At 68.5% G+C, this 26,699-nt stretch overlaps 2 protein-coding genes across 4 annotated transcripts in view; one reads left to right on the top strand and one right to left on the bottom strand.

The window, feature by feature from the left end:
* Nucleotides 1-14,568, top strand: part of COL5A3 (collagen type V alpha 3 chain) — a 44,568-nt gene extending 30,000 nt beyond the window's left edge. For all 3 annotated transcript variants that reach the window (XM_050924803.1, XM_050924802.1, XM_050924801.1), the window contains 11 exons: nucleotides 1,471-1,524; nucleotides 1,598-1,651; nucleotides 2,705-2,812; nucleotides 4,272-4,325; nucleotides 5,182-5,217; nucleotides 10,549-10,602; nucleotides 10,847-11,096; nucleotides 11,362-11,474; nucleotides 12,060-12,128; nucleotides 12,279-12,515; nucleotides 13,453-14,568. In XM_050924803.1, the coding sequence (XP_050780760.1) occupies nucleotides 1,471-1,524; nucleotides 1,598-1,651; nucleotides 2,705-2,812; nucleotides 4,272-4,325; nucleotides 5,182-5,217; nucleotides 10,549-10,602; nucleotides 10,847-11,096; nucleotides 11,362-11,474; nucleotides 12,060-12,128; nucleotides 12,279-12,515; nucleotides 13,453-13,599 (1,176 nt within the window). In that variant the 3' untranslated portion in view covers nucleotides 13,600-14,568. The remainder of the gene's footprint in view (nucleotides 1-1,470; nucleotides 1,525-1,597; nucleotides 1,652-2,704; nucleotides 2,813-4,271; nucleotides 4,326-5,181; nucleotides 5,218-10,548; nucleotides 10,603-10,846; nucleotides 11,097-11,361; nucleotides 11,475-12,059; nucleotides 12,129-12,278; nucleotides 12,516-13,452) is intronic.
* LOC127035537 (uncharacterized protein K02A2.6-like) overlaps nucleotides 1-26,699 on the bottom strand; it is a 122,821-nt gene that overhangs the window by 79,082 nt on the left and 17,040 nt on the right. The window lies entirely within an intron of this gene.

The raw sequence follows: 26,699 nt of genomic DNA, 5'->3' as shown, positions 1-26,699 counted from the left end.
GGGGTTGGGCGGGTGGGGGTGAGTGAGGGGGCGGGTGGCGGGTGGCAGGGGGCTGGGCGGGTGGGGGTGAGTGAGGTGGCGGGTGGCGGGTGGCAGGGGGCTGGGCGGGTGGGGGTGAGTGAGGGGGCGGGTGGCAGGGGGCTGGGCGGGTGGGGGTGAGTGAGGGGGCGGGTGGCAGGGGATTGGGCGGGTGGGGGTGAGTGAGGGGGCGGGTGGCAGGGGGCTGGGCGGGTGGGGGTGAGTGAGGGGGCGGGTGGCAGGGAGCTGGGCGGGTGGGGGTGAGTGAGGGGGCGGGTGGCAGGGGGTTGGGCGGGTGGGGGTGAGTGAGGGGGCGGGTGGCGGGTGGCAGGGGGCTGGGCAGGTGGGGGTGAGTGAGGGGGCGGGTGGCAGGGGGCTGGGCGGGTGGGAGTGAGTGAGGAGGCGGGTGGGGTGAGTGGGGGGCGGGGCAGGGGAGCTGGATACGAGAATCGGGGGGCGCTTGGTAGGTGGGGGTGAGTGAGGGGGCAGGAGGCTGGGCGGGTGAGGGTGAGTGAGGGGGTAGGTGAGTGAGGGGGCAGGGGGGCAGGTGGCAAGGGGGCGGCTGGGGTGAGTGGGGGGGAGGGGCAGGAGAGCCGGATACGAGAATCCGGGGGGCGCTTGGTAGGTGGGGGTGAGTGAGGGGGCAGGTGGCAGGGGGCTGGGCGGGTGCGGGTGAGTGAGGGGGTAGGTGAGTGAGGGGGCTGGGCGGGTGGGTGTGAGTGAGGGGGCAGGGGGCGGGTGGCAGAGGGCTGGGCGAGTGGGGTGAGTGAGGGGGTGGGTGCCAGGGAGCTGGGTGGGTGGGGGTGAGTGAGGGGGCAGGGGGCAGGGGGATGGGCGGGTGCGGGTGAGTGATGGGGCAGGGGGGCGGGTGGCAGGGGGGCGGCTGGGGTGAGTGGGGGGGCGGGGCAGGGCAGCCGGGTACGAGAATCGGGGGGCGCTTGGTAGGTGGGGGTGAGTGAGGGGGCAGGTGGCAGGGGGCTGGGCGGGTGCGGGTGAGTGAGGGGGTAGGTGAGTGAGGGGGCTGGGCGGGTGCGGGTGAGTGAGGGGGTAGGTGAGTGAGGGGGCTGGGCGGGTGGGTGTGAGTGAGGGGGTAGGTGAGTGAGGGGGCTGGGCGGGTGCGGGTGAGTGAGGGGGCAGGGGGCGGGTGGCAGAGGGCTGGGCGAGTGGGGTGAGTGAGGGGGTGGGTGCCAGGGAGCTGGGTGGGTGCGGGTGAGTGAGGGGGCAGGGGGGCGGGTGGCAGGGGGGCGGCTGGGGTGAGTGGGGGGGCGGGGCAGGGCAGCCGGGTACGAGAATCGGGGGGCGCTTGGTAGGTGGGGTGACCCCATCTGGCTCTGGCGACGCCTGGAGCTGGCGGGGGGTCGGGGACTCACCCTGTGGCTGGGGGGGCTCGGTTTGGGGGAGCCATGTCTCCTCCCCCCGTTGTGCTCTCATAACTCTGTGTTTCCTCCCCAGGGGGAGCAGGGCCTGCTGGGGGCCCCGGGGCAGGCAGGGCCGCCGGGCCCCACGGTGAGTGACTCCGGGGGCAGGGCTGGGGGGCAGGGCTGGGGCACGGAGGGTAATGGCCTCTTGTCTCTCACAGGGCCCCCCAGGTTTGCCCGGCCTCAAGGGAGACCCCGGCTACAAGGGTGACAAGGTGAGTGGGGCCCCATGGGGGGTGGCCCCTCCCCCCCACTGCTCCGCCATCCCCCCTCCCTCCCTCCCCTTCCTCTCCCCTTGCTGCCTGGCATGACCCCTCCCCCCAGCCCCCGGCAGGCCCAGGAATTGCCCCCCCACACTCAGAGCCCCCCCTTGGCTTGTTGCCCCCACTTGCTCCTGGGATCTGCCCCAGTTGTGAGCTCCCCCCGCTACCCCACATGGGACCTGTGCTGGAGCCGCTGCTGCCAGCCCCACAGCCAGTGCCGCCCTCACTGGGGGGCCTTAACCCAGCCTCCAGCCCTGGGTGGCTGGGGGGTCGGGAGCTGCCAGCGCCCCGGGAAGGGGCCGGACTCCTGGGTTCACGTCGCGGGGGCGGGGGGGCGCATCCAGCTGGGGCCGTTCGTTTGCTTTTGGGTGTTGCCCCTGCGTTGGGGGGCAGGCTGGTCGCTCGGGAACGGCTTGCAGGGAATTTGGGCAGGACTCGGGGGCAGCGTCTCCCCTCGGGTCCCACCTCAGAGCGCTCGGTCACCCCATGGCAGGACCCCAGGGAGCCTCACGTGCCCCACAGGGCCCTGCCCCCACTCCCAGCCCGCGTGGGGCGAACCCGAGCGAGCCGGGACTCAGCAAAACGTCCAGTTTGGGGGAGGGGGGCATCCTGAGTCCTGCCCTCCCCACCCCAAACTCAGGAGACTGAGCAGCCTCCAGCTGCCTGGCCTCCGACTCCCCTCCGCCCCATAACCACCCTCACCTGGTCTCTTTGGTCCCAACACCTTGGGGGGGGAATCGGTTCCTAGGTTACAGTCTGGCCCCCACTGCCTGTGCCGAGGGTATTTACACCTGCCCTGTGGGGGTCTCTGCAGGGTCACACACCCGTATCCCCCCAGCAGTACATGGGGAAACTGAGGCACACACAGTGTTCAGAGAAAACATTAAGAACATTCCCACTTCCGCACCCCATGTTTACCCCACTACCCAGAGCGGGGTCCCGCAGGACAGGCCCCCCAGCTCTGTGGGACAGCCCCCCCCAGCTAAACCCTCTCCCCCTCCCTAGGGTCACGCCGGGCTCATCGGGCTCATCGGCCCCCCAGGGGAGATGGGGGAGAAGGGCGACCAGGGGCTGCCTGGCAACCAGGGGGCCCCAGGGCCCAAAGGAGACCCCGTGAGTATGTGGGGCTGGGGCAGGTGGGTGGGGGGCTCAGGCAGGATGGGGGGCTGTGTGTGAGGTGGGGGGGCTGCATGTGGGTGGGGGGGCTCAGGCAGGATCGGGGGCTGTGTGTGAGGTGGGGCTGTGCGTAGGTGGGGGTCTCAGGCAGGATGGGGGGCTGTGTGTAGGTGGGGGGCTCAGGCAGGATGGGGGGCTGTATGTGAGGTGAGGCTGTGTGTAGGTGGGGGTCTCAGGCAGGATGGGGGGCTGTGTGTAGGTGGGGGGCTCAGGCAGGATGGGAGGCTGTATGTGAGGTGAGGAGGCTGCGTATAGGTAAAGGGCTCAGGCAGGATGGGGGGCTGTGTGTGAGGTTGGGCGGCTGTATGTGGGTGGGGGGCTCAGGCAGGATGGGGGGCTGCGTATAGGTGGGGGGCTCAGACAGGATGGGGGGCTGCATGTGGGTGGGGGGCTCAGGCAGGATGGGGGGCTGCGTATAGGTGGGGGGCTCAGACAGGATGGGGGGCTGCATGTGGGTGGGGGGCTCAGGCAGGATGGGGGGCTGCATGTGGGTGGGGGGCTCAGGCAGGATGGGAGGCTGTATGTGAGGTGAGGAGGCTGCGTATAGGTAAAGGGCTCAGGCAGGATGGGGGGCTGTGTGTGAGATGGGGGGGCTGCATGTGGGTGGGGGGCTCAGGCAGGATGGAGGGCTGTGTATGAGGTGGGGGGGCTGCATGTGGGTGGGGGGCTCAGGCAGGATGGGGGGCTGTGTATGAGGTGGGGGGGCTGCATGTGGGTGGGGGGCTCAGGCAGGATGGGGGGCTGCGTGTGAGGTTGGGGGGCTGTGTGTAGGTGGGGGGCTCAGGCAGGATGGGGGGCTGTGTGTAGGTGGGGGGCTCAGACAGGATGGTGGGCTGCATGTGGGTGGGGGGGCTCAGACAGGATGGTGGGCTGCATGTGGGTGGGGGGCTCAGGCAGGATTAGGGGCTGTGTGTGAGGTGAGGGGGCTCAGGCAGGATGAGGGGCTGTGTGTGAGGTGGGGGGGCTGTGTGTAGGTGGGGGGCTCAGGCAGGATGGGGGGCTGTGTGTGAGGTGAGGGGGCTCAGGCAGGATGGGGGGCTGTGTGTGAGGTGGGGGGCTGTGTGTAGGTGGGGGACTCAGGCAGGATGGAGGGCTGTGTGTGAGGTGGGGGGGCTGTGTGTAGGTGGGGGGCTCAGGCAGGATGGGGGGCTGTGTGTGAGGTGGGGGGGCTGTGTGTAGGTGAGGGGGCTCAGGCAGGATGGGGGGCTGTGTGTGAGGTGGGGGGGCTGTGTGTAGGTGGGGGGCTCAGGCAGGATCGGGGGCTGTGTGTGCCCCCCACCTCTCCCCATGCTGGGGACACACGTCTGGGACTGCACCGTCAGCAGTGGGGGCCCCCGTGGCCGTCAATCAGCATCTGGTTGGGGGGAGCGGAGCTGACATGTCCCTTTCCCCGCAGGGCTTGGCTGGCCCCATTGGCCCCCCAGGCCCCCCCGGATCCCCTGGGCTTGCGGTGAGTATCACACGGGCGCTGGGCCCACCCCCTCCGCACCCCGGGGGCCTCTCACCTGCCCCCTCTGCACCCCAAGGTCCCTCACCCACCCGCTCTGCACCCTGGGACCCCTCTGTCACGGAGTGTGGGGGAGTCGGGGCCCCGGGACTCTCAGCCGTCAGTAACACAGAAGGTTTATTCGGACGACAGGATCACAGGCCAGGACAGGTCTTGCAGGACCCTCAGCTAGGTCCATCTTGGGGGGCGAGGGGAGTCAGGGAGGCCAGAGCCCCACGTCTGCCCTCACTCCTCGTCCCCAGCCAGCCCCAAACTGAACCCCCCTCCAGCCCCTCCTCTCTGCTCAGCCCCTTTCCCGGGCCAGGAGGTCACCTGATCCCTTTGTTCACTGTTGCGGGGGGGAAGGGCCCCGGCCATTAGTTGCCAGGACACAGGCGGTCGGCCATTGATGCACTCTGGAGACTTAAGAAATGCACAGGGGAAACTGAGGCACCCATACAGTATTCAGAGGAAACATTAAGAACAGTCCCAGTTCGTCACACCCTCGCCCGCCCCCTCCGCACCCCAGGCCCCCTCACCCACCCCCTCCACACCCCAGGCCCCCTCGCCCGCCCCCTCCACACCCCAGGCCTAGGCACATGTCCTGCTCTCACTGCTCCCACCCCCAGCAGGGCGCCCCCTCCCCCCAGTGCCGTACACTCCGGTCTGTCCGTCTGTCTGCCCCAGGGATGGGGCAGGAGCTGGGCTGGAGACCCCCAGTGCCACCCAGAGACCCCTGGAGAATGGTCCCCACCCCTGCCCTGGCTCTGGGACCCCCCAGAACCCCACCCGTTGCTCACCCCTCCCATCCTCTCCACAGGGGCCGCTGGGCCAGAAGGGCTCCAAGGGGTCGCCGGTGAGTACCCAGGGCAGGGATTGAGGCTCCGGGAGGGGCGGGGAGCAAGGGGGGCAGCCCCCAGACCACAGCCAGGAAAGGGTCCCAGGAAACCTGCATGGGAGGCAAGCCACCAGACCCCCCTCCCCACAGAGCCGGGGAGGGAACCCAGGAGTCCTGGCTCCCGACCCATGTGATGTCTCGTAGCCAAGGTCTGTCGGTCCCTGGGGGCTGCAGGTGCGAGCCCTGCTGCAGGGAGGCGATGGGGAGTCTGTGGGGGAGGGGAGGGGCAGCAGGTGGCCATGGGGAGGCTGTTGGGGAGGGGAGGGGCTGCAGGGGGCGATGGGGAGGCTGTGGGGGATGGGTGGGGGCTGCAGGGGGGCGATGGGGAGGCTGTGGGGGATGGGAGGGGAGGGGCTGCAGGGGGGCGATGGGGAGTCTGGGGGGAGGGGAGGGGGCTGCAGGGGGGCGATGGGGAGGCTGTGGGGGAGGGGAGGGGAGTGGCTGTAGGGGGGCAATGTGGAGTCTGTGGGGGAGGGGAGGGGCTGCAGGGGGCGATGGGGAGGCTGCGGGGGAGGGGAGGGGCTGCAGAGGGGCAATGTGGAGTCTGTGGGGGAGGGGAGGGGCTGCAGGGGGCGATGGGGAGGCTGTGGGGGGGGGGAGAGGAGGGGCTGCAGGGGGATGTTGGGAGGCTGTGGGGGATGGGAGGGGAGGGGCTGCAGGGGGCGATGGGGAGTCTGTGGGGAAGGAGGGGGCTGCAGGGGGCGATGGGGAGGCTGTGGGGAAGGGGAGGGGCTGCAGGGGGTGATGGGTGGCTATGGGGGATGGGAGGGGGCTGCCGGGGGGTCATGGGGAGTCTGTGGGGGAACGGAGGGGGCAGCAGGGGGATGATGGGAGCTATGGGGGAGCGGAGGGGCTGCAGGGTGGTGATGAGGAGTCTGTGGGGAAGGAGGGGGCTGCAGGGGGGCGATGGGGAGGCTGTGGGGGAGGGGAGGGGCTGCAGGGGGATGATAGGAGCCTGTGGGGAAGGGGGGGCAGGAGGGGGGCACTGGGGAGGCTGCGGGGGATGGGAGGGGGATGCCGGGGGGGCGATGGGGAGGCTGTGGGGGAGGGGAGGGGCTGCAGGGGGCAATGGGAAGGCTGTGGGGAAGGGGAGGGGCTGCAGGGGGTGATGGGGAGGGTGTGGGGGATGGGAGGGGGCTGCCGGGGGGGGCGATGGGGAGGATGTGGGGGAGGCGAGGGGCTGCAGGGGGCCATGGGGAGGCTGTGGGGAAGGGGAGGGGGCTGCAGGGGGGCAATGGGGAGGCTGTGGGGGAAGGGAGGGGGCAGCAGGGGGATGATGGGAGCTGTGGGGGAAGCGAGGGGGCAGCAGGGGGATGATGGGAGCTGTGGGGGAGCAGAGGGGCTGCAGGGGGGCGATGGGGAGTCTGTGGGGGAAGCGAGGGGGCAGCAGGGGGATGATGGGAGCTGTGGGGGAGCAGAGGGGCTGCAGGGGGGCGATGGGGAGTCTGCGGGGGAAGCGAGGGGGCAGCAGGGGGATGATGGGAGCTGTGGGGGAGCAGAGGGGCTGCAGGGGGGCGATGGGGAGTCTGTGGGGGAAGCGAGGGGGGCAGCAGGGGGATGATGGGAGCTGTGGGGGAGCGGAGGGGCTGCAGGGGGGCGATGGGGAGTCTGCGGGGGAAGCGAGGGGGCAGCAGGGGGATGATGGGAGCTGTGGGGGAGCGGAGGGGCTGCAGGGGGGCGATGGGGAGTCTGCAGGGGAAGCGAGGGGGCAGCAGGGGGATGATGGGAGCTGTGGGGGAGCGGAGGGACTGCAGGGGGGCGATGGGGAGTCTGCGGGGGAAGCGAGGGGGCAGCAGGGGGATGATGGGAGCTGTGGGGGAGCGGAGGGGCTGCAGGGGGGCGATGGGAGCTGTGGGGGAGCGGAGGGGCTGCAGGGGGGCGATGGGGAGTCTGTGGGGGAAGCGAGGGGGCAGCAGGGGGATGATGGGAGCTGTGGGGGAGCGGAGGGGCTGCAGGGGGGCGATGGGGAGTCTGTGGGGGAAGCGAGGGGGCAGCAGGGGGATTGTGGGAGCTGTGGGGGAGCGGAGGGGCTGCAGGGGGGCGATGGGGAGTCTGCGGGGGAAGCGAGGGGGCAGCAGGGGGATTGTGGGAGCTGTGGGGGAGCGGAGGGGCTGCAGGGGGGCGATGGGGAGTCTGCGGGGGAAGCGAGGGGGCAGCAGGGGGATGGTGGGAGCTGTGGGGGAGCGGAGGGGCTGCAGGGGGACGATGGGGAGTCTGCGGGGGAAGCGAGGGGGCAGCAGGGGGATGGTGGGAGCTGTGGGGGAGCGGAGGGGCTGCAGGGGGGCGATGGGGAGTCTGCGGGGGAAGCGAGGGGGCAGCAGGGGGGCGATGGGGAGTCTGCGGGGGAAGCGAGGGGGCAGCAGGGGGATGATGGGAGCTGTGGGGGAGCGGAGGGGCTGCAGGGGGGCGATGGGGAGTCTGCGGGGGAAGCGGGGCAGCAGGGGGGCGATGGGAGCTGTGGGGGAGCGGAGGGGCTGCAGGGGGGCGATGGGGAGTCTGTGGGGGGAAGCGAGGGGGCAGCAGGGGGATGATGGGAGCTGTGGGGGAGCGGAGGGGCTGCAGGGGGCGATGGGGAGGCTGTGGGGAAGCGAGGGGGGCAGCAGGGGGATGATGGGAGCTGTGGGGGAGCGGAGGGGCTGCAGGGGGGCGATGGGGAGTCTGGCGGGGGAAGCGAGGGGGCAGCAGGGGGGATGATGGGAGCTGTGGGGGAGCGGAGGGGCTGCAGGGGGGCGATGGGGAGTCTGCGGGGGAAGCGAGGGGGCAGCAGGGGGATGATGGGAGCTGTGGGGGAGCGGAGGGGCTGCGGGGGGGCGATGGGGAGTCTGTGGGGGAAGCGAGGGGGCAGCAGGGGGATGATGGGAGCTGTGGGGGAGCGGAGGGGCTGCGGGGGGGCGATGGGGAGTCTGGGGGGGAAGCGAGGGGGCAGCAGGGGGATGATGGGAGCTGTGGGGGAGCGGAGGGGCTGCGGGGGGGGGCGATGGGGAGTCTGCGGGGGAAGCGAGGGGGCAGCAGGGGGATGATGGGAGCTGTGGGGGAGCGGAGGGGCTGCGGGGGGGGCGATGGGGAGTCTGCGGGGGAAGCGAGGGGGCAGCAGGGGGATGATGGGAGCTGTGGGGGAGCGGAGGGGCTGCGGGGGGGGCGATGGGGAGTCTGGGGGGGAAGCGAGGGGGCAGCAGGGGGATGATGGGAGCTGTGGGGGAGCGAGGGGGCTGCGGGGGGGCGATGGGGAGTCTGTGGGGGAAGCGAGGGGGCAGCAGGGGGATGATGGGAGCTGTGGGGGAGCGGAGGGGCTGCAGGGGGGCGATGGGGAGTCTGTGGGGGAAGCGAGGGGGCAGCAGGGGGATGATGGGAGCTGTGGGGGAGCAGAGGGGCGATGGGAAGTCTGTGGGGGAAGCGAGGGGGCAGCAGGGGGATGATGGGAGCTGTGGGGGAGCGGAGGGGCTGCGGGGGGGCGATGGGGAGTCTGTGGGGGAAGCGAGGGGGCAGCAGGGGGATGATGGGAGCTGTGGGGGAAGCGAGGGGGGCAGCAGGGGGATGATGGGAGCTGTGGGGGAGCGGAGGGGCTGCGGGGGGGGCGATGGGGAGTCTGCGGGAGAAGTGAGGGGGCAGCAGGGGGATGATGGGAGCTGTGGGGGAGCGGAGGGGCTGCAGGGGGGGCGATGGGAAGTCTGTGGGGGAAGCGAGGGGCAGCAGGGGGATGATGGGAGCGGAGGGGCTGCAGGGGGCGATGGGGAGTCTGTGGGGGAAGCGAGGGGGCAGCAGGGGGATGATGGGAGCGGAGGGGCTGCAGGGGGGCGATGGGGAGTCTGCGGGGGAAGCGAGGGGGCAGCAGGGGGATGATGGGAGCTGTGGGGGAGCGGAGGGGCTGCAGGGGGGCGATGGGGAGTCTGTGGGGGAAGCGAGGGGGCAGCAGGGGGATGATGGGAGCTGTGGGGGAGCAGAGGGGCGATGGGGAGTCTGTGGGGGAAGCGAGGGGGCAGCAGGGGGATGATGGGAGCTGTGGGGGAGCGGAGGGGCTGCAGGGGGCGATGGGGAGTCTGCGGGGGAAGCGAGGGGGCAGCAGGGGGATGATGGGAGCTGTGGGGGAGCGGAGGGGCTGCAGGGGGGCGATGGGGAGTCTGCGGGGGAAGCGAGGGGGCAGCAGGGGGATGATGGGAGCTGTGGGGGGAGCGGAGGGGCTGCAGGGGGGCGATGGGGAGTCTGCGGGGGAAGCGAGGGGCAGCAGGGGGATGATGGGAGCTGTGGGGGAGCAGAGGGGCGATGGGGAGTCTGCGGGGGAAGTGAGGGGGCAGCAGGGGGATGATGGGAGCTGTGGGGGAGCAGAGGGGCTGCAGGGGGGCGATGGGGAGGCTGTGGGGAAGGGGAGGGGGCAGCAGGGGGATGATGGGAGCTGTGGGGGAGCGGAGGGGCTGCAGGGGGGCGATGGGGAGTCTGGGGGGGAAGCGAGGGGGCAGCAGGGGGATGATGGGAGCTGTGGGGGAGCAGAGGGGCGATGGGGAGTCTGCGGGGGAAGCGAGGGGGCAGCAGGGGGATGATGGGAGCTGTGGGGGAGCGGAGGGGCTGCAGGGGGGCAATGGGAGCTGTGGGGGAGCAGAGGGGCTGCAGAGGGGCGATGGGGAGTCTGCGGGGGAAGTGAGGGGGCAGCAGGGGGATTGTGGGAGCTGTGCGGGAGCGGAGGGGCTGCAGGGGGGCGATGGGGGAGTCTGTGGGGGAAGCGAGGGGGCAGCAGGGGGGATGATGGGAGCTGTGGGGGAGCGGAAGGGGCTGCAGGGGGGCGATGTGGGAGTCTGCGGGGGAAGTGAGGGGGCAGCAGGGGGATGATGGGAGCTGTGGGGGAGCGGAGGGGCTGCAGGGGGGGCGATGGGGGAGTCTGCGGGGGAAGCGAGGGGGCAGCAGGGGGATGATGGGAGCTGTGGGGGAGCGGAGGGGCTGCAGGGGGGGCGATGGGGAGTCTGTGGGGGAAGCGAGGGGGCAGCAGGGGGATGATGGGAGCGGAGGGGCTGCAGGGGGCGATGGGGAGTCTGTGGGGGAAGCGAGGGGGCAGCAGGGGGATGATGGGAGCTGTGGGGGAGCGGAGGGGCTGCAGGGGGGCGATGGGGAGTCTGTGGGGGAAGCGAGGGGGCAGCAGGGGGATGATGGGAGCGGAGGGGCTGCAGGGGGGCGATGGGGAGTCTGCGGGGGAAGCGAGGGGGCAGCAGGGGGATGATGGGAGCTGTGGGGGAGCAGAGGGGCTGCAGGCGTTTCTGGCTGGGCAGCTCCGTGCTCTGACCCTCTGCCCTTCCTCTGCAGGGAGCCCTGGGCCCCCGAGGAGACACAGGACCCCCAGGACCCCCAGGGTCACCGGTGAGTGCTGGGGGGCAGCAGGCAGCTGGGGGGGGGCACTAAGGCAGTGGGAACTGGGGGGCAGCAGGGAGCTGGGGGTACTGCTGGGGGCAGTGGGGGCTGGGGGGAAGCAGAGGGTAGTGGGGGCTGGGGGGGGCCGATGGGTAGGGGCCCCTAAGCCTGGGCATGGGGCTGGGAGTGGGGTCAATGCCCCCTGGCTGGGATCCCGTCCCAGAGGCCCCTCACACCTGCGTCTCGGCCCCAGGGCCGCCCGGCGGAGCTGCGGGAGCCGCTGCCCGTGGAGGGGGGCCCGAAGAGGCGCCGCGAGGCGGAGGGGGAGCAGGGGGACCAGGCAGGGCCCCCCGACTCCGTGCCCGAGGGGCTGGAGGAGGTGTTCGCCTCGCTCAGCTCCCTGCGCACCGAGGTCGAGCAGCTGAGACGCCCCCTGGGCACCCCCGAGAGCCCAGCCCGCGTCTGCAAGGAGCTGCAGCTGTGTCACCCCCACTTCCCTGACGGTGAGCCCCCGCCGGGACCCTGGGGGTGCTGGGGACCCCGGAGTCCGGGAGGGGGTGCTGGGACTCGGGGGGAGGGGCCCCAAGGTCCTGCTGGCTGGCGTGGGTGCTGGGGAATGGGGGATCCAGGCTGGGTCTGTGGGTACGTTCCCATGCCAGAGGGTGAGACGGGGGCGCCCCTCAGGCGAGAGGGGGGCGGCCGGGCGTTCAGAGGGACCAGCCTGAGAAAGGCCCCTATGGCTGCCCCCCAACCTCTCCCCTCCCCCAGGCGAGTACTGGATCGACCCCAACCAGGGCTGCGCTCGAGACGCCTTCAAGGTTTTCTGCAACTTCACGGCGGGTGGCGAGACCTGCCTGTTCCCAGACAAGAGATTCCAGAGCGTGAGTGCGGGGCGGGGGGGCCGGGCTGGGCTAGCAGGGGCTGCGGGTCGGGAGTGAGGGGCACCAACAGAGCTGAGGGGGGGCAGGGCTGGGCTAGCAGGGCTGCAGGTCGGGAGTGAGGGGCACCAGCAGAGCTTGGGGGGGCAGGGCTGGGCTAGCAGGGCTGCAGGTCGGGAGTGAGGGGCACCAGAAGAGTGTGGGTGCAGGGCTGGGCTAGCAGGGGGCTGCGGGTCAGGAGTGAGGGGCACTGGCAGAGCTTGCGGGGGCAGGGCTGGGTTAGCAGGGCTGCAGGTCAGGAGTGAGGGGCACCGGCAGAGCTTGCGGGGGCAGGGCTGGGCTAGCAGGGCTGCAGGTCGGGAGTGAGGGGCACCAGAAGAGTGTGGGGGCAGGGCTGGGCTAGCAGGGGGCTGCGGGTCAGGAGTGAGGGGCACCGGCAGAGCTTGCGGGGGCAGGGCTGGGCTAGCAGGGCTGCAGGTCGGGAGTGAGGGGCACCAGCAGAGCTTGGGGGGGCAGGGCTGGGCTAGCAGGGCTGCAGGTCGGGAGTGAGGGGCACCGGCAGAGCTCTGTCCCCTCTCACCCCCCCAGGTCCGACCGGCTGCCTGGAGCAAGGAGAAGCCAGGGAGCTGGTACAGCACCTTCAGGAGGGGCAAGAAGGTAGGACAGGGCCGGGGGGCTGGGCCTGGCGTATCTGGTGGGGTTTGGGGGGTTGCAGGGACTGGGGGGGCTGGAGGGGAGGAGGTGGGGTGGGGGGCAGCTGTGGGGTCCCTGGCTAAGGCCGTGTGCCTGGTTCTGCCCCCCCCCCAGTTCTCCTACGTGGACGCGGAGGGGAACCCGCTGAGCGTGACCCAAGTGACCTTCCTGCGGCTGCTGAGCGCCGGCGCCCGCCAGCACTTCACGCTGAGCTGCCAGGACTCAGCCGCCTGGTTCCACGCCGGGGCCGCCAGCTATGCCCTGGCCCTGCGCTTCCGTGGGGCCGACGGGCAGGAGCTGGGGTACAGCCGCCCCGCGGCCCCCATCCACGCCCTGCATGATGGCTGCCAGGTGAGCCGGCCCGGCCTGCCCCACGGATCCTGCCCCACGGATCCCACCTCCCTGCCTGCCCCATGGATCCCCCCCTGCCTGCCTCACAGTTCCTGCCCCACAGCCCTGGGATTGGGACTGAGTGACCTGGCAAGGGCACCTTCAGGCCTGGCTGTGCCGTTCCCTTGGGGCAGCCTCTCCAGCCTGGGGCCTGGGGAATCCTGTGCCCCCCGCAGGGACGGGTCTCAAGGGGCTGCAGTCACTTCTGGATGGTCCCTGTGGCCATGGCTCAGTGGCAGCCCCCAAGGCTGCCCCTCCCCCTGGCTGCTGGCCCTGCCCCCCAGGCTGCTGTCCCCTCCCCCAGGGCAAGGCTGCCCCTCCCCCAGGCTGCTGGCCCCTCCCTCTGGCTGCTGGCCCCTCCCCCAGGGCAAGGCTGCTCCTCCCTCTAGTTGCTGGCTCCTCCCCCAGGGCAAAGCCCCTCCCTCTGGCTGCTGGCCCCACCTCTCAGGCAAAGCTGCCCCTCCCCCTGGCTGCTGGCCCCTCCCACTGGCTGCTGGCCCCACCTCCCAGGCAAAGCTGCCCCTCCCCCTGGGCTTATGGCTCCTCCCCCTGGCTGCTGGCGCCTCCCCCAGAGCAAGGTCCCGCCCCCTGGCTGCTGGCCCCTCCTCCAGGGCAAGGCTGCTCCTCCCTCTAGTTGCTGGCTCCTCCCCCAGGGCAAAGCCCCTCCCTCTGGCTGCTGGCCCCGCCTCCCAGGCAAAGCTGCCCCTCCCCCTGGGCTTATGGCTCCTCCCCCTGGCTGCTGGCACCGCCCCCAGAGCAAGGCCCCTCCCCCTGGGCTGCTGGCCCCTCCCCCAGAGCAAGGCCCCTCCCCCTGGCTGCTGGCACCGCCCCCAGAGCAAGGCCCCTCCCCCTGGCTGCTGGCCCCTCCCCAGCCCTGACACTGGCTGTCTCTCCGCAGCTGCGCCAGGGCCAGGCGCGCACGGTGCTGGAGGTGAGATCGTCCCGCCCGGAGCAGCTGCCCCTGGCCGACGTGGCCGTGCCGGACTTCGGAGCCACCAACCAGAAATTTGGCTTCGAGCTGGGCCCCGTCTGCTTCACGGGCTGAGGGTGCCGGCTGGAGCCCCCCCAGGGACGCTCCCGGGGCCAGGCTGCCCCTCACCGGGCAGAGATCTCTGGGGAGCTGCTCTGGACTGCTGGGGGGCAGCTCTCAGGGCCATGCTGACCCCCCCCACGAGTGCCCGCTCCTCGCTGTCTCCAGGGCGCACTCAGGACTCAGACCCATGCCCTGGACCCTGCCGCTGGCCCCCCAGCCCAAGCACAGGGAGCCCCGCAGGACGCCCAGCCCTATTAATGCTGCAGGCCCCCCCTTGGGCCGGTGCTGTGGGGCAGGCGGGTGGGCACCTCTTCGTGGCCTGAACAGGCAGCAGGGCACAGACGGAGCCCCCCATGGTGCTATGATGCCCCCCTCGGAGCCTCTGTTAGCAACGCACTGGACACGTCTCTAGGCCGAGCAGCCCCCCCAGAATGCCCAGCCGGGTGGGATGGGCCCTGGGGCAAAGCAGCCCCCCCGAGACTCCAGAATGCCCAGGCAAGGGGCCCGATTGGGGGATCCTGGCGCTGTCCCATTGAACAGACCAGGGCAGGTGCCCCCCAGCAGGAAGAGGCCTGGGCAGCCCACCCTGCTGCCGAAGAGCCTCTGTCCGTCCGGGGCTGGGAGGGGCTGAGAGCTGACGCCCCCACGGAGACGCCTGTGGCTCAGGGTGGGGCTCCGGACACCCCCCGTGGCCTCCCCCTGGGGTGTCGATCCCGGCCCCTCGGCACGAGGTTGAAGCTGGAGCCCCTGGAGCCATGGTACCAAGGACCCACGCCCAGTGGTAATGGGAGCAAGGATCCGGCACCCCCCACACAAGGCCCCTCGGGGTGGAGCCAGAGGGCAGCACTGGGGGGGTGAGAGACCCAGACCTTGCCCCCCCTCACCAGGCTCCCCACGTCTGTTCTTGCCCATGTCACTGCATCTCAGCCGTGTGGTGCCAGCACGGATACTGTACGATAAACGAACCTGTATGAAACCGCAGCGCCCGGCGCCTCTCTGCCCCTGCGCCCCACGCCTGCCCCACACCTCTGAGCTCCCAGAGCTCCCCACTGCTACCCCACACCTCTGAGCCGCCAGTACCCCCTACCGCTGCCCCACACCTCTGAGCCGCCAGTACCTCCCACTGCTGCCCCACGCCTCTGAGCCGCCAGTACCCCCCACCGCTGCCCCACACCTCTGAGCCCCCAGAGCTCCCCACTGCTGCCCCACGCCTCTGAGCCGCCAGTACCCCCCACCGCTGCCCCACGCCTGCCGCACACCTCTGAGCTCCCAGTACCCCCCACTGCTGCCCCACGCCTGCCTCACACTTCTGAGCTCCCAGAGCTCCCCACTGCAGCCCCACGCCTCTGAGCCGCCAGTACCCCCCACCGCTGCCCCACGCCTGCCTCACACTTCTGAGCTCCCAGAGCTCCCCACTGCAGCCCCACGCCTCTGAGCCGCCAGTACCCCCCACCGCTGCCCCACGCCTGCCCCACACCTCTGAGCTCCCAGAGCTCCCCACCGCTGCCCCACGCCTGCCTCACACCTCTGAGCCGCCAGTACCCCCCACCGCTGCCCCACGCCTGCCCCACACCTCTGAGCCGCCAGTACCCCCCACCGCTGCCCCACGCCTGCCCCACACCTCTGAGCCGCCAGTACCCCCCACCGCTGCCCCACGCCTGCCCCACACCTCTGAGCCCCCAGAGCTCCCCACTGCAGCCCCACGCCTGCCCCACACCTCTGAGCTCCCAGAGCTCCCCACCGCTGCCCCACGCCTCTGAGCCACCAGTACCCCCCCACCGCTGCCCCACACCTCTGAGCCCCCAGAGCTCCCCACTGCAGCCCCACGCCTCTGAGCCGCCAGTACTCCCCACCGCTGCCCCACGCCTGCCCCACACCTCTGAGCTGCCAGTACCCCCCACCGCTGCCCCATGCCTGCCCCACACCTCTGAGCCGCCAGTACCCCCCACCGCTGCCCCACGCCTGCCCCACGCCTCTGAGCCACCAGTACCCCCCACCGCTGCCCCACGCCTGCCGCACACCTCTGAGCTGCCAGTACCCCCCACCGCTGCCCCACGCCTGCCCCACACCTCTGAGCTCCCAGAGCTCCCCACCGCTGCCCCACACCTGCCCCACACCTCTGAGCTCCCAGAGCTCCCCACCGCTGCCCCACGCGTCTGAGCCGCCAGTACCCCCCACCGCTGCCCCACGCCTGCCCCACACCTCTGAGCTCCCAGTACCCCCCACCGCTGCCCCACGCCTGCCCCACACCTCTGAGCCCCCAGAGCTCCCCACTGCTGCCCCACACCTCTGAGCCACCAGTACCCCCCACCGCTGCCCCATGCCTGCCCCACACCTCTGAGCCGCCAGTACCCTCCACCGCTGCCCCACGCCTGCCCCACACCTCTGAGCCGCCAGTACCCCCCACCACTGCCCCACGCCTGCCCCACACCTCTGAGCCGCCAGTACCCCCCACTGCTGCCCCACGCCTGCTTCACACCTCTGAGCCGCCAGTACCCCCACCACTGCCCCACGCCTGCCCCACACCTCTGAGCCGCCAGTACCCCCCACTGCTGCCCCATGCCTGCCCCACACCTCTAAGCCCCCAGAGCTCCCCACTGCTGCCCCACGCCTCTGAGCCGCCAGTACCCCCCACCGCTGCCCCACGCCTGCCGCACACCTCTGAGCCGCCAGTACCCCCCACCGCTGCCCCACGCCTGCCGCACACCTCTGAGCTCCCAGAGCTCCCCACCGCTGCCCCACGCCTGCCTCACACCTCTGAGCCGCCAGTACCCCCCACCGCTGCCCCACGCCTGCCCCACACCTCTGAGCCGCCAGTACCCCCCACCGCTGCCCCACGCCTGCCCCACACCTCTGAGCTGCCAGTACCCCCCACCACTGCCCCATGCCTGCCCCACACCTCTGAGCCGCCAGTACCCCCCACTGCTGCCCCACGCCTGCCCCACACCTCTGAGCCCCCAGAGCTCCCCACTGCTGCCCCACGCCTGCCTCACACCTCTGAGCTCCCAGAGCTCCCCACTGCTGCCCCACGCCTGCCTCACACCTCTGAGCTGCCAGTACCCCCCACCACTGCCCCATGCCTGCCCCACACCTCTGAGTCCCCAGAGCTCCCCACTGCTGCCCCACACCTCTGAGCCACCAGTACCCCCCACCGCTGCCCCACGCCTGCCCCACACCTCTGAGCCGCCAGTACCCCCCACCGCTGCCCCACGCCTGCCCCACACCTCTGAGCCGCCGGTACCCCCCACCGCTGCCCCACGCCTGCCCCACACCTCTGAGCCGCCAGTACCCCCCCACTGCTGCCCCACGCCTCTGAGCCGCCAGTACCCCCACCGCTGCCCCACGCCTGCCCCACACCTCTGAGCCGCCAGTACCCCCCACCGCTGCCCCACGCCTGCCCCACACCTCTGAGCCGCCAGTACCCCCCACTGCTGCCCCACGCCTCTGAGCCGCCAGTACCCCCCACCGCTGCCCCACGCCTGCCCCACACTTCTGAGCTCCCAGAGCTCCCCACTGCTGTCCACGCCTGCCTAACACCTCTGAGCTCCCAGAGCTCCCCACTGCTGCCCCACGCCTGCCCCACACCTCTGAGCTCCCAGTACCCCCCACTGCTGCCCCACGCCTCTGAGCCGCCAGTACCCCCTACCGCTGCCCCACACCTCTGAGCCGCCAGTACCTCCCACTGCTGCCCCACGCCTCTGAGCCGCCAGTACCCCCCACCGCTGCCCCACACCTCTGAGCCCCCAGAGCTCCCCACTGCTGCCCCACGCCTGCCCCACACCTCTGAGCCCCCAGAACTCCCACCACTGCCCCATGCCTGCCCCACACCTCTGAGTCGCTGCAAGCCCCCACCGCTGCCCCACACCTGCCCCACACCTCTGAGCCGTCCGTACCCCCCACTGCTGCCTCATGCCTGCCCCACACCTCTGAGCCCCCAGAGCTCCCCACTGCTGCCCCACACCTCTGAGCCGCCGCAAGCCCCCACCACTGCCCCATGCCTGACCCACACTTCTGAGCCCCAGGAACCCCCCACCGCTGCCCCACACCTGCCTGACACCTCTGAGCCACCAGAACCCCCCACTGCTTCCCCACACCTGCCTCACATCTCTGATCCCTCGGGATCCCCCACCGCTGCCCCATGCCTGCCCCACACCTCTGAGACCCCAGAACCCCCACCACTGCCCCACACCTGTGAGCACCAGCCCCTGGCCCATCTCAGGCTGGTCCCACTCTGGGGCTGGGCCAGAGAGACGCCCCCCATTCGTGACACCACTCCCCCTCCCCCGCCGGGCCCTGCTGCCCTGGGATGCAGGGAGCTCCTCTCATCGCCCATGGCAACGGGGACCAGCAGCCTCTGTAACTATGACAACTGTTGGCCTGCTGAATGGAGAGACCTGTGGCTGTCTCCCCCCACCGTGTGCTGAGAGGGGCCCACCGGGCTCTGCTGATGCCTCTCCCGACCCATAGCCCACTGCTAGCCCAGCCTTGTCAGTGCCCCTCACTCCCGACCCGCAGCCCCTCCTAGCCCAGCCCTACCCCCCACCCCCCGCTCTGCCAGTGCCCCTCACTCCCGACCCGCAGCCCCTCCTAGCCCAGCCCTGGCCCCCCCAGCTCTGCCAGTGCCCCTCACTCCTGACCCGCAGCCCCTCCTAGCCCAGCCCTGCCCCCTCTAGCTCTGCTGGTGCCCCTCACTCCCGACCCGCAGCCCCTCCTAGCCCAGCCCTGCCCCCCACCCCCCGCTCTGCCAGTGCCCCTCACTCCCGACCTGCAGCCCCTCCTAGCCCAGCCCTACCCCCCAGCCCCCGCTCTGCCGGTGCCCCTCACTCCCGACCTGCAGCCCCTCCTAGCCCAGCCCTGGCCCCCCCAGCTCTGCCAGTGCGCCTCACTCCCGACCCGCAGCCCCTCCTAGCCCAGCCCTGCCCCCTCTAGCTCTGCTGGTGCCCCTCACTCCCGACCCACAGCCCCTCCTAGCCCAGCCCTACCCCCCACCCCCCGCTCTGCCAGTGCCCCTCACTCCCGACCCACAGCCCCTCCTAGCCCAGCCCTACCCCCCCACCCCCCGCTCTGCCAGTGCCCCTCACTCCCGACCTGCAGCCCCCTCCTAGCCCAGCCCTGGCCCCCCCAGCTCTGCCAGTGCCCCTCACTCCTGACCCGCAGCCCCTCCTAGCCCAGCCCTGCCCCCCACCCCCGCTCTGCCAGTGCCCCTCACTCCCGACCTGCAGCCCCTCCTAGCCCAGCCCTACCCCCCAGCCCCCGCTCTGCCGGTGCCCCTCACTCCCGACCCGCAGCCCCTCCTAGCCCAGCCCTGCCCCCTCTAGCTCTGCTGGTGCCCCTCACTCCCGACCCACAGCCCCTCCTAGCCCAGCCCTACCCCCCAGCCCCCGCTCTGCCAGTGCCCCTCACTCCCGACCTGCAGCCCCTCCTAGCCCAGCCCTACCCCCCAGCCCCCGCTCTGCCGGTGCCCCTCACTCCCGACCTGCAGCCCCTCCTAGCCCAGCCCTGGCCCCCCCAGCTCTGCCAGTGCGCCTCACTCCCGACCCGCAGCCCCTCCTAGCCCAGCCCTGGCCCCCCCAGCTCTGCCAGTGCCCCTCACTCCTGACCCGCAGCCCCTCCTAGCCCAGCCCTGGCCCCCCCAGCTCTGCCAGTGCCCCCTCACTCCTGACCCGCAGCCCCTCCTAGCCCAGCCCTGCCCCCTCTAGCTCTGCTGGTGCCCCTCACTCCCGACCCGCAGCCCCTCCTAGCCCAGCCCTGCCCCCTCTAGCTCTGCTGGTGCCCCTCACTCCCGACCCACAGCCCCTCCTAGCCCAGCCCTACCCCCCACCCCCCGCTCTGCCAGTGCCCCTCACTCCCGACCCACAGCCCCTCCTAGCCCAGCCCTACCCCCCACCCCCCGCTCTGCCAGTGCCCCTCACTCGCGACCCACAGCCCCTCCTAGCCCAGCCCTACCCCCCACCCCCCCGCTCTGCCAGTGCCCCTCACTCCCGACCTGCAGCCCCTCCTAGCCCAGCCCTGGCCCCCCCCAGCTCTGCCAGTGCCCCTCACTCCCGACCTGCAGCCCCTCCTAGCCCAGCCCTACCCCCCAGCCCCCGCTCTGCCGGTGCCCCTCACTCCCGACCTGCAGCCCCTCCTAGCCCAGCCCTACCCCCCCCCCCCCCCGCTCTGCCGGTGCCCCTCACTCCCGACCTGCAGCCCCTCCTAGCCCAGCCCTGGCCCCCCCAGCTCTGCCAGTGCCCCTCACTCCTGACCCGCAGCCCCTGCTAGCCCAGCCCTCGGGGTAGGACGGTGGGTGGGAGGAGACACCGGTGCCTCTGGGCTGTGAACCTGAGCGCGCACACACATACACAAACACACACACACACACACCCCCCATCGGGAAGGGCCTGGTGCTGTCTGCCCCCCCTCAGAACTGCACCCCCCCCACAGGGGACTTGTGTGACGAACTGGGAAAGTTCTTAATGTTTTCTCTGAGTACTGTGTTGGTGCCTCAGTGTCCCCATGGCAGTTCTTAAGTATCTGGCAGAGCAAAGGGCCAGTGCACCTAAATGCCTGACCCTCTGTCTCCTAGCAACTGATGGCCTGGGCCCCTCCTCTGCAAAGGTGCCAGCTGAAGGTGTTGGAGACAAAGGGATCAGGTGACCTCCTGGCCCGGGAAAGGGGCTGAGGAGAGAGGAGGGGCTGGGAGTGGTGGTTAGTCTGGAGCTGGCTGGGGCCAAGGGTGGAGGGCAGACCTGGGGGTCTGGCTCACTGCCCCCCAGAATGGACCCCGCCGAGGGGTCCGGTTCGCTGTATCTACAAGCTCTGTTTTAGACCCTGTTCCTGTCATCGAATAAACCTCTGTTTTACTGGCTGGCTGAGAGTCACGTCTGACTGCAAAGTGGGGGTGCAGGACCCGGTGGCTTCCCCAGGACCCCGCTGGGGTGGACTCGCTGTGGGAAGCGCACGGAGGGGCAGAGGATGCTGAATGCTCCAAGGAGAGACCCAGGAGGTGAAGCCGTGGGAGCTTCTTGCCCTGAACAAGTCTGCTCCAAGGGAGAGGAGGCTCCCCAAAGTCCTGACTGGCTTGGTGGGGAGCAGTTCCAGAGCATCGCCCGGGGACTCCGTGACAACTGGTGGCAGCGGTGGGATGTACTGCACCCCGTGAATGGCGCTGCTTGCAGTAAGTGACTGGGGAGCAGTAAAACAAAGGAGGGATAATGAGGACCAGGCATGCTGAAGGCTCAGAGTGGGACGGTTTCAGGGAGCAGTTAACCTCTGGGAGTGTGTAACCAGCGAGAAGGACTGTTGGAGTAACGGGGTCCCCCTGAGGACTGCAGCGAGCAGTCTCAGGGGCGGAGGAGCTTGCCGCTCGACCCTGGGAGAGAGAAGGATTTTTGCAGTAGCAGGGTTCCCCGGGGGATTGCAGGAGCAGTCCCAGGGGCGGAGGAGTCTGCAGCTCGACCCTGGCAAAGAGGTGGTGATCACGAGAAGGGCTGGCACACCAGGGGTTCTTCCTGGAAACCATGGGGGAGCCAAGAGCACACAGGCCTGTGAGTCCAGAGCCACTTGGGAACGGTGAAGTGATGGCCTATCACCATCTCCTTGAGAAGGACATTGTGATCCTGTGCACAAAGAGAGGGTTACGCATGGGGAAATTCACCAAGGCACAGTTAATCGTGCAGTTGGAGGAAAAGGACCGCTCTGAGGAGCAGATTCCTGGCCCAGATGGGGCTACAAGAGGATCTGAGAGCAGCTGGAGCATCAGCCAGGCATCCCCGGGAGTCTGGTCCCCAATCAGACGAGGGTCTTCACGATTGGGTTCCCTGTCAGGAGATTGGAGACGGATGGGATGGGAGCAGAGCCCGAGAGAGCAAGAGGACCGTGAGAGAGAGCAAGAGCCCGAGGAAAAGCTGCAGGAGAAGCAGCAGCAGCGTGGACTGGTGATGGTGGAGCAGAGAGACATAGGGGGCTGCCCAGGGGTCAGTGGGGAAACACGCCTGCGGGGGCGAGACCCTGGGACAGAGAGAACTGTGGTGGTGCAGCCCCAGATGCTGAGGGACTGTGGGACCTGGGTGAAGTTCCCTGGGGTGAAGCCCCTCGCCCTGCCTATGGCCCAGATCCCTGTGCAGACCCAGGAGGGGTTGGGCTGGCTGGTCGTTGGGGTTCTCCAGGATATCGGCTGGGAGGCCCTGTTGGGGGGTGACTGTCTCCCCATGGGACAGGATCCAGGCCCCGCTCCTGTAACGGCTGAGGGTTTGAATTCAAATCCAGGGAACCAATTGGCTAGGATGGAAATGGTCAGTGAAAATGCAAATGACCTGGCTGGCAGGGGGGAGGGGCTGCAGGGCTCAGGATACCTGCCTACCTGTAACCAGCCCCCTGGGGCTGAGTGGGAGGGAGAGATGCTCCCTGCCCCCCTGCACACCGGAGTGGGGGCTCACGCTGGCTCTGATGCTGTGACCAGAGAAAAGAGCTCGCTGCCTGGCCCCACTGGGACAGCAAGGGCAGTGCTGAGCACGGGGGCAGCTGAGATCCCAGCTGAGTGGGGGGACACCCGGGCAGGGCAGGTCAGCTGCCAAACAGGTTTGCCTGGTCCAGACGCGCTGCTGGGAAGTGATTACACAGCAGGGAGGGAGCTACCAGGGACAGGGCTCAGGGGGGCTGCGACCCCAGGCCCAGCCAGCGAGAGGGAGCAGGTCCCACTCCCTGCCCCAGCCGCTGAATCCCAGACTGAGCTGCAGAAGGATCCCTCCTTGAAGAAGCTGCAGGAACTTGCTGGCCACAGCGCTGCAAACCTCCGTGGGGAAGGCTGCAGGGACAGAGTCCTGCAGGAGAAGGGATTCCTGTACTGGGAATGGGCTCCCCAAGGGGAAGTAGAACTGGGGGGAATCGGGAGGCAGCTGGTGGTGCCCCAGGAATCCACAGGGTTCTTCCCGTTTGAGCTGCTGGATGGGAGGAGAGTGAGGGGACCCCTGAACCTGAAGAGGGAGGATTGGATGAAGAAGGGGGAAGACCCCCGGGGGGATCTCTTCGCTGAGGTGGGAGACAATCTCCCCATCAGGTGTTTCCCATTCAGAGTCACTGGGAAAGCAGCCCAGAACCTGGAGAGAGAGGTCAAGGACCTGCTGGCTTTAGATGGGATCCAGCCATTTTACAGCCCATGGGCCTCACCCGTGGGGCTGATCCCCAAGGGAGACAGGATGATCTGGTTTTATGGGGGCTATCAGAAACTTAAAGCCATCACAGTGTCCGATGCCCACCCCATGCCTAGGCCTGGGGAGATTCTAGACAAGCAGAGGGCGATGGAGAACTTGGCCCTGGCAGACACTGATAACATGTGCATCTTTAGCCAGACCTGGGAGGAACAGGTGTCCCAGGTGAAAAGGGGGATGGGCTGCCTCAAGGAGGTGGGACTGACCTTAAAAGCTGGAATGTGTAAGGGGCGACGGCAAAGGTGTTGTGTCTGGGCCACAAGGCCCTTTGCTCTGCCAGATACTTAAGAACTGCCATGGGGACACTGAGGCACCAACACAGTACTCAGAGAAAACATTAAGAACTTTCCCAGTTCGTCACAACTTGCAGCGAGCGAAGCGACAGGCTGTAATTAATGCTAATTGCCCCACATGGCGGCTCAGTGCCAGCCTGCCCCACCCCCACCCCCATGCTGAGGGGCTGGAGGGGCTATTGGGGGCAGAGAGTCGCTCCCAGGGCTGTGGAGAGCTCTGCCATCAGTCTCTGCTCCCTGAGTAACCAGGTTGGGGGGGCCCTGCCTGGGGGGAGGGGCTGGGGAGGGCCTCGTGCGAGGCCTGAGGCCTCAGTGGGGGGGTCACTATTTCCCCATGGTTGATGGGGTGGGGTCATCCCAGGCCAAGATTTGTATGGACAGAGGCTCCATAGGGCAGGGAGGTCTCCCTGGACACTCAGGGAATGACCTACATCTGTGGGGGGCAGCGTGGGGGGGGGGAACAGCCTGCGTCCATGGGGCAGTGTGTGTGAGGGGAGCCGGCCTGCACCCGTAGGGGCAGTGCGGGGGGGACGGCCTGCGTGCATGGGGGGGCACTGACCCTGGCCCAAAGGGTCACGCTCCGAGGGGTAAACTTCTCTGGCGCAGCAGCAAGGGCTGAGCCGTGGGGCTTTTCACTCCTGCTGCGGGTCTGTCCCCGGCCTCACCCCCTGCAGCCTTGCCCCCGCGGGTCTGAATTTGCTGCGAGAAGCTGGAGGCTGTGGCGCGGGGCCCTACTCCTCCTCCTCCCAGCCCCACAGGCAGCAGTTCTGCCCCACGGCAGGCTGACGACTGTGGGGCGAGGTGAACAACAGGCCACGGAGCTGGGTCTAGCAGGGCGGAGGGGCAGAGACCCTGCCAGGCGTGGGTGGCTGGTCCCTGCGGATTCCAACCCCCAAGGAAATCGTCTGTGTAACCCTTGTGCCAGGCGAAGCCAGCAGCAGCCAGGTCCAGGGTCCATATCTAGCGGTTCCTTCCCATCGATCCAGTGCAGAACTGACTCGAGCCCTGTCATGGAGTCCCAGGTCCTGCCCTGCGGTCTGTGGGGGGAACCCCCTTCAGTGAGACAGCCCTTCCCGGGGGTTCAGCCCCCCCACCTCCTGGAGCCGCACCTCTCTGAGCCTCAGCACGTCTGTCTCTGCCATGGGCCCCCTCAGGGAGTCCCCTTGCTCTGCACCCCCCAGGCCTCCTCACCCCCAAAGGGGATAATGCCCCCCCCCCCCCCGCCCTGATCTCTAGCCCAGAGCAACTCTCAGCCAGCATAAAACAGGAGGGTTTATTGAGTGTTTGACCCAAGCACAGGAAACTCTCAGGGCCTCAGGCCTGGCCTCCCTCAGCCCAGCACATCCCAGTCTCCCTGCAGCCAGGTGGGCTCTGCCTGCCCCACCGCCCTGCCCAGAGCCCCCCTGCTTCCCAGCTGGGCATCTGATACCCTTGGCCCCAAGGCCCCTCTGTCCATTGTTTTCTCTCCAGGTAAACAGGGTGGTCTGGGCCCCCTCTGCCCTCTCCTGTCCTCTGGCCCCTCGGGCTGGAACCTTCTGTGACTCCTGCGCTGGGTCACCAGGTCAGCGGGTCACCAGTCGCTGGGATCCATCCTCCAGGCCATCAGCTGGGGTCCTGAGTTCCCTCTCCAGTCCTCTGTACCAACAAACTCTCCCCTCACCTCGTTAAACCAGTAACACCGGGGGTAACTGAGTCCCACTCCCTCTGCATGCAACCCACTGGAAAACCAAGGCAAAACCAAGAAAACCCCCCACTTCGTCACAAGCCCCCACCCAGTAACCTGGGAAAATTACACACCATCCCTGGGCGCTCTGAGAGACAATACTCCGCCCCTCGCAAGCACAGAGTCCGAGTGTAGAAAAGAAACTTGGAATAAGAGGAGGATGTGACAGGTTCAGTCACAGAGATCCCCTTCGGACTGTCACCCCATATGCTGACTCTACCTCTGAGCCCATTTTCCCTGCCAGCTTGGGACTGCAGAACCTGCCTTGTTGAGCCAGACACGCCAGCCTGCTGCAACACAGACCCAGGGTCTGGTCCACACCCCCAGAGCTGCAGACATAGCTGAAAACAGCTCAGCAGGTCACCTCTCTCCAGCACCCAGACACCCAGTTCCTATGGGATCCAAACCCCAAATAAATCCCTTTTACTCTGTGTAAAGCTTAGGGTACGTTTGTAAATCGTCCACCCTCTGTAACACCAATAGATGCCCAGCTGTTTCCCCCCCACCCTGGGTATTAATACTCACTCTGGGTTCAATAATAAACAAAAGGGATTTTATTAAGTATTAAAAGTAGGATCTTAGTGCGTTCAAGTAAGAACAGACCGAACAAAGTAAGTCACCAGCAAACACCTGCAAGTCTCGGCCTAATACATTGAGAAACTGAATCCAGGTAAATCTCCCCCTCAGAGATGTTCCAGTCAGCTCCTTTCACAGACTAGACTCCATCCTATCTGGGACCGAGCCTTTCCCCTGGTCCAGGCCTTGTTACTGTTCGCTCCAGCTGGCATCTCAGGTGGAAAGCCGAGATTTTCTCATGACTGCAGCCGCCTTTGTCCTGCTCCATCCCCTTTCATAGCTTTAGCACACGGCAGGAATCTTGTGTCTCTCTGGGTCCCCACCCCTCCTTCTAAATGGGAAAGTCCCAGATTTCAGAGGGATTCATGGTCACATGTCACTGTAGGACCCCTCGGTTCCATTCCCCATGAGCTAATACAACTGATTGTTTCTGGAGCACCGTTAATGGCCTCCACTTCATATGTTACATCAGTGATACAAGTTTATATCTTATTATCCTAACTCCAGATCTAGAAACAACACATGCAAACCAATAGGATGAGCACACTTAGTAGATTACAGGCTTTCTAATGACACCATTCAAGGACTTGGCACGAAGTCCCCGGGCGATGCTCTGGACCTGCTCCCCACCAAGCCAGGCAGGACTCTGGGGAGCCTCCTCTCCCTTGGAGCAGACTGTCTGCAGGGCAAGAAGCTCACACGTCTTCACCTCCTGGGTCTCTCCTTGGAGCATTCAGCATCCTCTGCCCCTCCGTGCGCTTCCCACAGCGAGCCTGCCCCAGCGGGGTCCTGGGGGGGCCACCGGGTCCTGCAGCCCCACTTTGCAGTCAGACGTGACTCTCAGCCAGCCGGTAACACAGAGGTTTATTGGATGACAGGAACAGGGTCTAACACAGAGCTTGTAGGTACAGCGAACCGGACCCCTCGGCCGGGTCCATTCTGGGGGTCAGTGAGCCAGACCCCCACCTCCAGCCAGCCCCAAACTGAACCCCTCCAGCCCCTCCTTCTTTGGGCTTTGTCTCTTTCCTGGGCCAGGAGGTCACCTGGTCTCTTTGGTCTCCAGCACCTTCAGCTGGCACCTTTGCAGAGGAGGGCCCAGGTCATTAGTTGCCAGGAGACAGAGTGTCGGCCATTCTCTGTGCAGCCAGCATCATATCTGCCCTCTAGGACTCTGCAACAATCTCGCCCCCTTCTCCCACCATCTAGATACTTAAGAACTGCATAGGGGAAACTGAGGCACCAACACCGTATTCAGAGAAAACGTTATGAACATTCCCACTTCATCACAGGGGTATTTAGCGTAAAGCATATTCCAGTGATGTATTCATAAAC

This window comes from Gopherus flavomarginatus, chromosome 16 (genome assembly GCF_025201925.1).
Source record: "Gopherus flavomarginatus isolate rGopFla2 chromosome 16, rGopFla2.mat.asm, whole genome shotgun sequence".
Lineage (NCBI taxonomy): Eukaryota > Metazoa > Chordata > Testudines > Testudinidae > Gopherus > Gopherus flavomarginatus.
The sequence above is the reverse complement of the archived record's forward strand: the minus strand, read 5'-3'. Positions and strand labels throughout refer to the sequence as shown.